At 41.7% G+C, this 10,198-nt stretch overlaps 1 protein-coding gene across 1 annotated transcript; it reads right to left on the bottom strand.

The window, feature by feature from the left end:
- Window positions 1-10: 10 nt before the first annotated feature.
- LOC133365337 (C-C chemokine receptor type 5-like) lies at window positions 11-7,911 on the bottom strand. The gene is made up of 2 exons (XM_061587060.1): window positions 7,752-7,911; window positions 11-1,324 (listed from the first exon to the last, which is right to left on the bottom strand). Exon 2 carries the CDS (start codon window positions 1,311-1,313, stop codon window positions 240-242), a length of 1,074 nt encoding a protein of 357 aa, XP_061443044.1. The 5' UTR covers window positions 1,314-1,324; window positions 7,752-7,911; the 3' UTR covers window positions 11-239.
- Window positions 7,912-10,198: the final 2,287 nt, after the last annotated feature.

The following is a 10,198-nucleotide window of genomic DNA, read 5'->3' as shown; positions in this document are numbered from 1 at the left end:
ACACACCCTCTCCCAAGATTGTATAATATCCAATTTATTAGGAACAGCATGACAGTAATTGTACACAGAGTTAACTGGGAGTAAGTTCCATTGAGGCCAGCAGTGCTTTATGTGCAGATCCCAGCTTCATTCCTTGCTTTCTCCTCCCTCTTAGCAGTCTGACATACCTCTCAGTCACACCAATTAAAGTGGGAAGAGAAGGTACACAAACACAGACACACACATAACTGAATATCAATTCACAAACCCATAGAAATGTCCTGTTCTGTGGTACTCATGTAGGAGGAAGTAGACCGTTCTAAATTAGGGTGATCACGGCCTGGACAGAGCCTACAGAAATGAGCTACCACATACTTCTTGGAAAAGTCTGAGAGATATTTCCTAAATTTTTCCCCCACAAACGCATAGATCACAGGGTTGATGCAACAGTGGATCATAGCAATTATTTCTGTCACTTCGATTGCTAAAGTTAACTTGCCCTCACAGTCATTGTCAAAATCACAGGAAAAAAATGAATCTTGATAGGTCTGCACCAAAAGGGTGATGTTGTATGGCATCCATAAGAGGAAATAAACAATCATGATTACAGAAATAAGCTTGACAGCCTTCAGCTTTCTCTCATTTCTGCCCTTAATCAAAATCTTTATAATCTGCATGTAACAGAAGACAATAATGACTGAGGGAATGGCAAGGCCCAAAATGACCATTAGTAAAGTTAAAAACTGCTTCCATCCATGTCCATTTCTTGAGGGATAATGAATGGTACATTTGTTGCTCTCAACTTGCTTTTGGACATGGTGAAATGTAAATGCTGGTACAGAGGCTAAGAATGCCACGACCCAAGTGATGACACTTGTGAGGGTACCATAGGCAATCGTCCTGGCTTTTAATGAAAACACTGCATGGACAATTGCCAGGTATCTATCGATAGTCAAAAGGATGATAAAAAAACTTCCACTGTAGAATCCTGCACAATAGATCCCAGAGAGAATTTTGCACATTGCATCTCCAAATATCCACTCATGCGCTGCATAATAAGCCCAAAATGGAAGTGAGAAGATGAAAAGCAAGTCAGAGATTGCTAAATTGAGGAGGTAGATATCAGTCATGCTCTTGAGCTTCTTGTATCTGATGAGGATCAGCACAACCAGTGCATTGCCCAGCAGGCCAAAGATGAACACCAAAGAGTAAAGCGGTGGCACAAATTGAGAAGTGAATGTTTTGACAGCAGTTTTTTGGACTGGGGCTGGTATATCATCGTAGTTGAAAGTTGTGGTTAGCCCATAATCTGGCACCTCAGAAGAACTGTCCATCTTCCTCTTCCCTGAGAATGAGACATTTACATACAAGATGTAAAATAGTTCAATATAAAAGCATGAAACTATGTTGTAACATGTAATTTTTCAAAGAAAATCAGTGATAATGTTGAATGTTTAGTTCACCTGTTGATGAGAATATTGCCCAGCATGCTAAATATCAATAATAAAAATTAAAACAGTGACAGAAAATAAGAAACAAATTAATGTTAACATATTTGCATATCATGGTCTAATTGTCCGTCTCACCATCTTTTCCTTATGAATGTTGTACAAACGTGCCTAAATACATTCCTATATTATTTCACACTTTCATCTGGTATTTTCCATTCCGCCGTAGTTGGTTTATTTTGTACAAAACTGCATTCCGTTTGTCATTTGCTGAACTATATTTTTATTTTTTTTATTTTTTTATGCAGCACACAGTAGACATGCATATCTTTTAAGTGGAGACCTTATCCCAGACTGTGTCTGTATTGGAATTGCTAATATGTTTTTAAACCTTTTTTTAAAACAACATGTTTTTAACATTTTTAATTTTTAAAGATGTTTTGAAAGCTTTTAAAAATGTTTTGAAAGATGTTTTGTTTTAATGTATTTTAAAGTCTGTTTTTATGATGTTTTAAAGTGTTTTTAGTGCTTTTGTTTGCCACCCTTGGCTCCTGCTGGGAGGAAGGGCAGGATATAAATCAAATAATAAATAAATAATAAATATCTCAGCCATCAACTGATATCTGCAAATTGTGTTCCTTTTCAAAGATAATGAAACATATAGCCCTGTTAGTCTTTGCAGCAAAAATGATGACGAACCCTGTGACACCTTCAAGACAATGTAAATGAAGTGGCTAATGGGCCAGTCTCCAATGTGATCTATGACTGCAAACCAAACCATGTCTAATCAGAAATCCCATGGAATTCAACAAGGTTTACTCCCAGGTAAGTGAGGTTAAGATTGCAGCCACTCTTCCTACCTTAATTTCACAATAAAGTTGAGGAAGGGCTGTACCTCAGTGGTAGAGCATCTGCTTTGCATGCAGAAGGTCCAAAGTTCAATCCCTAGTATTTCCGGGTAGCGCTGGACTCCTGCCTGAAACTCTTGAGAGCCACTGCTGGTCGGTGTAGTCAGTACTGGGTTACATCGACCAGTGGTCTGACTCAATATAACCAGTGGCAGCTGGTATCCATTGGACCTGGGGGGGTTGCTAGGGAGCCGGGGGCGTAGCTAGTGAGGTCACAGAAGCGTGATCAATTGTTCTGGTTTTCTTCCCTTTCTTTTCTCTTGCAAAAATTCTGTGGACACTTAACCACTGTTCTGTGATTCTATGATTATTCTTCTCTCCCAGCTTATTCACTACTATATCTTCTTTCCAGAATGTAAAGTGAAGGGATATTAAGTGGACTGGAGCCTGGTGAGTCAGAGTTAAAATCTTCACTCAGCCATGAAGTTCACTTTGAGCACAGATGTATTTGTGGATATAAACAAGGGAAAAACAAAAAGAAAAGAAAAAAGAATCTGGGACACAACCAGGATAATAAGGCTTCTTTACATATAGCTCCTCGGTAAATCCAATGTGTGGTTGCCTGCCTGGGTGGGGTGTGTGCAGGCAGGTGCATTTGCTAGCTTTTAAAGTGCTACTGGACTATTGTTTCATTTCTGATTGAAAGAGTATTATATGCAATACCATACGGTGAGCCTGTGGCAGAGAGGAAGGATTTCAAATCAGGGCTCTAGATCTCCTGTTGGGTTTGGTTTTTTTTTTAAGTGTAAAGACAAGGATCTTGCCAACTGACTTACTCAGAAGGCAAATGTGCAGTCATTATTAGGAATTATGGACTTCAGAAATAAGTGGCCTGAGCATGCAGAGTGCATTTGTCTCACCAATGAGAAATATGTTTGTATTTAAAAAGATGGTTTCACATCTATTGCTGGCCAAAAAGAAATACATGTCCCTGGATGTCTTTGAAGAAGTAGCTGGGGATCATGAGTGAGATAGTGCTGTTGCACTCAATAGCCTGCTTGTAGGCTTCCCACAGACATATGATAGGCCAGAGTGAGAAGAGAATGCAGGACTAGACAGGCATGTGTCTGATCTGGCAGAACTCTCCTTAGGTTTTTATGCTCAGTAAGCAATGACACAAAGAAAGACGTTAGTGGTGGCTGCTTCCCACTTACAGTGCTCCCTCCCACTGCAGACTCTCTCCTTCCCTCAGTCTCAGCATAAGGGTTTTTTTAAAAAAAACAAATTATAATCCAACAGCTTTGAATGAGACTAAACTGCTGCAGGATTGACAAACACATTTTAAAAAATAATAATTTAAGTCCTTCCAATATCCCCATCTATGAAACAAAAATGGTATGTGGTTTTGGAAGCCATCACACAGGGGGCAGAGTGGGGCATGGTGTCAGCATGGCAGGCAACTGCGGTGAGGGAGCAAGGGAAGTGAAGAAGGTGGGAGAGTGAGCGAGCATCGGGGGGCAAGCAGACATCAGGGTGGACAAGTAAGTGGGGGGGAGTGAGTATTGGGAGTCTGTGAGTGAACGCAGGGGAGCGGGGAGCAGTGACAACAATGCAGGAAGGAGGTAAGTGGTTGAGGCAGGATGTGGCAGCCTGATCAAGCAGGAGGCTGGGAAGCAGCCTAAATGAGGCAGCAGAGACTGCCTGGGGGTCATTGGAAAGTTGCCTGGGGGCGGGGGGGCATTTTTGAAGTTGCCGGGGGGTGGGAGGCTTTGGGGAGTTGCTTGAGAATGGGGTGTACATTTTGGGAATTGCCTCCATGTGTGTATGTGAGCATCTGGGAATCCTGGGAGGGGGTTAGGAGTCTCTGTATGTGTGTGTTGGGGAGCCCATGCCTCTCTCTCTCATGTGTGTGTGTGGGGGGGAGCCCCTGGCTCTGTATATGTGTATGTGTGCATGTGGGAGTCCCAGGGGGGTTGGAGGTCCCTGTGTGTGTATTTGGGAGTCTGGGGGGTTGGCACATAAAGCATGCCAGGGCAAAGCCCCTATCGTGTGTGTGTGTGTGTGTGTGTGTATAAACACACGTGTGGGGTTTACTGTGTGTCTGGTGGTGCTCACTCACACAAAAAGGCAGTGAAAGAAAATGAAGCAAACAGCAAGGCTGGCCAGCGAAAAGGCACACACCTAAAGCCTGACTGGGTAGGCGTGGCCTTCAAGGAAACAGCTCTGAGCATACTCAGAACCATGTATGATTCTGATATAGGCTAAGGCTATATGGGGCTATTGTTGATACAGTACTTACTCCTTCCTAATCTGTGCTCTAGAGGACTTGTACTAACTAATGCAGTGGGAGCCTTCCAAGTAGGGGTGAAAAGCTGGCAATCCTTATATTCAAATTTCTTCTCAGAGACATATAGGAGAATCCTTTTGCTATTTCTATACTTTGTGGTTAGGACTAGCTGAGTGGTGCAGAAAGCTGATTGGCTACAGAACAGGATATTAACTGAAATGCTGCCACAAGTCTCTGTATGTCAAGGAAGTATAAAATTTGTGCGGTACAGGAAAGAGTGTGTGGCTTTGGGATTTGGGGGAGAATTTTTTTAAAAATTGCTTGACATTTTAATTGGGAGGCCCTAGTGGACAAGCCTCAACTGAATATAAGGCAGGTTCCTATGTTCCTTAATCATCCTATCTCATTTCTCTCACTCAGGCATCAGGGAGGGATGATTTAGTTATAGGCCAAGAAAACATCGGGGAGAGGGAGAGGGAAAGAGAAGCAATTTTAAATGTAAATTTACTTTTAAAATAAGGATCCGGGGAGGTAACAAATGGGAAGCCGAATCCAGATTGCTCTCCTCACTTTGACAAAGAGGCTAGGACTTTAACTGAAGAGCAGTGATAAAATCCACAGTTAAAAAAATGGAAATGGACTGCCTTCAAGTCGATTCCGACTTACGGTGACCCTCTGAATAGGGTTTTGATGGTAAGGGGTATTCAGAGGTGGTTTACCATTGTCTTCCTCTGAGGCTGTGAGGCAGTTACTGGCCCAAGGTCACCCAGTGAGCTTCATGGCTGTGTGGGGATTCGAACCCTGGTCTCCCAGGTCGTAGTCCAACACTCTAACTTATTTCCATTTGAAAAGAACAATTATGAGTCATTCATTCCACTGGGTTTTAAAATTCACAGTAGGAAGCAGATTAAGATTGAAATCCTAACCCCACTTACCTGAGGCTCACTTACCTGGATTTACTTTGGAGTAGACATGGTTAAGATTGCAGTCTTAGTGCATATTGGCTGCCTTTGGCAACAAACTACTTCAGAAACAGAAAAAGCAAGGAGTACCTGTGTACGTCAGTTAATATGTAAATGATGTATATTGCAAATCAATTTAGGTATCTATTTACATATAATGTGTGCATGTTGTTTAAAAAAAAATTGTTGTAGAGAACTAAGGTGCATAACCTTCAAAGCATGAATCCTTGGGGGTCAAATGTGCCAGTGGGTTTTCGACAGATTCTTCCAACATCCTTATCACGGCTACACAGGAAGCTCCATATACTGAATCAGGCAATCAATTTATCTAGTTTAGTGTTATCTACACTGAGTAATGCATCTCTCCAATGTTTCAGACAGGAGTCTTTCCCAAACCTACCTGGAGATGCCAGGGATTGAATTGTGATTGGATCATTAGGGACAGAGACAGCGGGTGTATGGTGGACATGCAGACTGCCTGGCACGAAAAGGTTGTGGATGTCATGCATCATCTCAATAGCCTAGTAGACAGTGCAAGGACTTGTTAGTGGTCTTGTGTACGTTGGCACCAACGACATGGGGAACTGTAGTTATGATGGAGGGAAGCAAAATTTAGGTTGCTAGGTAGGAGGTTGAAAGCCAGGACCTCCAAGGTAGCTTTCTCTGAAATGCTACTGGTCTCTTGCTCCGGGCCAGCTAGACAGGCACAGCTCTGTAGTCTCAATGCATGCATGAGGCGGTTCTGTAGGGAGGTGGAGTTTGGATTTGGTAGGCACTGGGGAACTTTTTGAGGCAAGCCGGAGCTGTAAAAAAGGGGCGGGGATGGAACCAGAATGTTGGCACTTCAAATCAAAAAGGATGCAGAGCAGCTTTTAAAATCATTGCAGGGGAAAAGGCAACTGGAGCTCTGGGACACTGGGTTTAGAAAAAAAACTCACCCAAGAGATGGGGGTAAAAGTGTTTATTTTCATTCAAGTAGAAGAGGGATAGAATTCAGCACCAAGACTGCCGGGACATATGATAACAATTCAGAGAAGCCAAAGCACCATTGGGTAAAACACACGTTTCAAAGACATCTTGGGAGAGAGACCATGTATAGAACTTGGGGCCATCCAATGAAGTTGCATATTGGAAGATTCAGGACAGACAAAAGAAAGTACTTCTTCACACAGCACGTGATGAAACTCTGGAACGTACTCCCAGAAGAGGTTGCAATGGCCAACATCTGGAATGGCTTTAAAACAGGAGTAGACAAATTAATGGAGGATAAGGTTATCAATGGCTATGAGCCACCAAGTCGGAGGAAGTATGTGTCTGTATAGACGTTGCTTTGAATTGCAAGCTGGGAGAGAGCTGTTGCACTCTGGTCTTGCTTATGAGCTTCAAATAGACATCTGGCTAGCCAGTATGAGAAAAGATGCTGGACTAGTCAGGCTCCTCTTATGTTCTTGTAATCTTAAACCAAGGACCTTCTCCATGCAAAGTAATGTTCTGGCACTGAGCTATGATTCTTTCCTCTATCCTGAATGTCACTATATAGAATGTTTATTCTGATCCTCAAAGCTCTGTGCTTTCATCTTCAAAGTACTCTGACTGCATATTCATTTCCTCCGGACAGTGTTTTGAGAAGTAGGCTGATACTAATTTCAAAACTCTTTATCTTCACATCACTGTAGTTGTGCATGTGGGTGAGCTACAGCAGGGGCAAATTGTGCATTCACAATACCATCCCATAAGTGTCTACTCAAAAGTAAGTCCAATTGAATTCAGTGGTGTTTACTTCTGGATGAGTGGCTATAGGACTGAAGCCCAAGTTTTCTTGATGCACTCAGAGTAATGTAAAATTGTATTTGTGTAAAGCAGGATTTTGTGGTAGCCATGGCATGTGTCTTAGTTTAAATGTTAGTACCACTTACGTTATAATTGGTAAAATCTGACACAAGAGATGAGAATTCAAGGACTTTGATGACCAAAATCTCTTTTGACTACTGAATTCTCCTCCTTGCAATTCCAGCGTTCTGAACGATATCAGCATAATAGGAAACTGTAACTGGTTCATTAATAATCAATATTCAAGTTTTGTTGTATGTAATAACTGCCCTTTTTACACCCTGGTAGGCTTTTTTTCAGGCTTAGAAATTCACACAGCATTCCTAATCAATGTTGACTTTTTGCTGTTTATTCACATAAATCTAACTCCTCCCACTCCCAACATAAATTAACTTACCAATTTACAAAGTTGCTTGCTTTTAAAAGATGATGGTGAAAGCTGGATTCTTTGGAACAGGCACGTTGTAAAAAGCAGAAAATAAGAAATAACCCTTTCCTGTGTGAAGAAAGAATTGTTCTGAAAATTTCTAGTGAACAAATGTTGCTACTTAAACCAAAAAATAGTTCCCTTCTAACAAGAGACCTTTGCCTGGTCAGCAAAATCTGTTTCCGTACTCCTACAGAGGATTTTGAAAATTGCGAAGTAACTTACTAGTTTCACAATTTGAGGTTATGGCTTATGGTGCCAAATCAAAATAATACCAATACCCACTCCAAAAAACGGACAGGGTTGTCTATATAGGATTTCTGATGCAGTTTTCAATTCAGTTTTGAAAACTGCCTGTTCCAGTGTCTTCATACAAGAATCTCAGTAATCCTTGAAGATTGGGCTAAATGCATGACAAATGCTTTCTTAACTAGATGCACTGAGGTTCATCAGTATAACTACATCTCCCTGTAGTACAAATTGGGTGATTCTTTCAATAGACTGTTTCAGTGAGTTACTTGCCTTAATGAACCTAAACCTAGGAGATCCTTGTGTATAAAAGCTTCACAGCTGTGCAGCAAAGATCTTCAGAATGCAAGCCCAGTTACCACATATGAGGTGGCAACCCAGGCCTTGTTCCCACATGTGTCTCTCCAATACAGGAGCTACTTTGCTTAGATCTCATGTCACTGCTGAAAGCTGTTGAATATCAAAATCCAATGTATGGGGTCAATTCCTTTTTGTTCACTTTTCAGATGGCACATGAGTGAGAAGGAGCCACACAACTGGCTCCACTCGTCCCACCCATTTATCTACATAATGCAGCAGCATGGGATAGAAGCACGGAGAAGCCATCCACATGCCACCCGCTAGTTGTGTGTGAGAACGGGGCCTGGATCAGTAAGATAATCAGGAACAAGAGAAGAACAGCTGAGGAACAGCTAGCCCGTAATATCAGAGATTTTGTTCTAGGTCTCATGATTTCCAGGGTATGCAGCCTGTACAATCCTATTCAAAAACAGAGATTCCAGGGATTCAAGTAGAAGAAGAAAGCAGTGGGAAGGATCAAGGAGTGGAAACAAGCAGGAGGAGCGATAAAGGAATTGCAGAGCTTTCTCCAATCCTTGGATGCCCAGGGCGAATTCAACATAAATCTGAAACTGTGTAAAATGAATGCATTCAGGGAAGAGCACGATTGCATCTGCAATCCCTGCTTCCAGTGACTATATGTTCATTGCTTCCTTGTGCACAAGATCTGACATGTACGTCATTAACATACTCCAGGGCTGGAGAACCCATAGCCCTCCAGATGTTGCTGGACTACAACTCCCATATCCCTCAGGGATGGCGAGAAATTCCGTTTGGTTCACATTTTAATGCAAATCTATCTAACTCGCATTTCTCAAAGCAATACATGAACTGAAAATTCAGGTATCTTCTCTGAATTTTGTGATGCAGGTCTCCCAAACAACAACAACAAAAGATGTATATTAGGGGACAGTGTGTCTAAACAGCCATATGTTAGTGAAGATACACTTTAAAACTGCATTATGCTAGAGAACATTGCTTGGAACAATGTGTGTATATTAATCAAACTTACATATTAAAATATGTACGAGGAGAACTGTGCACTAGAATGCTGACAAACTTTAATGAGATTTTTTTAAAAAAAATCAAACTGATGAGGAAACATGGCAAACTGAATATAAGACTTGGGAAATGTGACCGTGGGAGAGACTGAAACTGGCAGATTTGCACATCCCTATCCCTTACCATTAGCTGTGCTGCCTGGGGCTGATGGGAGTTGGACTCCAATGACATCGGGAGGACCACAAGTCACCCATCCCTTCTGTATACTAAGACCTTCCTTAGAAGCCCTCCTTCAGGGTGGCTACATGTGCCAGGCAAAGACCTTTTTATTTTCACAGGTTTCTAACTGCTGATGCATTTTCTGTTTCTGCTGTCTCCGATTTGTTTTTAGCACTGCCTTTTACTGTTAACTTTTGTGTGTGTGTCAGGGACTCATCATCACAAGCAGAGCCCAGGGAAAGCTCCATGTCAGCTGTTAATGAGCTGCTTTTGCAGTTCAACGGCTCAGTGATTGCCCCAGCATAGGGGCCAGCAATCTCCTCAAGAGACAGCCAAGCTGGGCAGAGACAGGAGAAAAATCTATCAAAAATCTGTCAGATTTGCACTTTCCAAAACAATATGAGAACCAAAACACAACCATCCTTTGAAATATGCACTTATTCAAATTTTGCATGGCAGTTCAACAACCAAACAATATCTGCAAAAGTGCATATGTTGGGGAAGGTGTGCCTAAAAATGAAATATGTAAGTGCAAATAACATACAAAAATGCATTATATGGCAAGAAAGTGTTTGCAAAAATGTGTACATTAATCAAACCTGCCTGCA

This window comes from Rhineura floridana, chromosome 10 (assembly GCF_030035675.1).
Source record: "Rhineura floridana isolate rRhiFlo1 chromosome 10, rRhiFlo1.hap2, whole genome shotgun sequence".
Taxonomy (NCBI): Eukaryota; Metazoa; Chordata; class Lepidosauria; order Squamata; family Rhineuridae; genus Rhineura; species Rhineura floridana.
This window is presented reverse-complemented; position numbering and strand designations above follow the sequence as displayed.

What these genes read in the sequence shown, in the direction of transcription:
- LOC133365337 (XM_061587060.1), bottom strand. Translation starts at nt 1,313, where the DNA reads ATGGACAGTTCTTCTGAGGTGCCAGATTATGGGCTAACCACAACTTTC.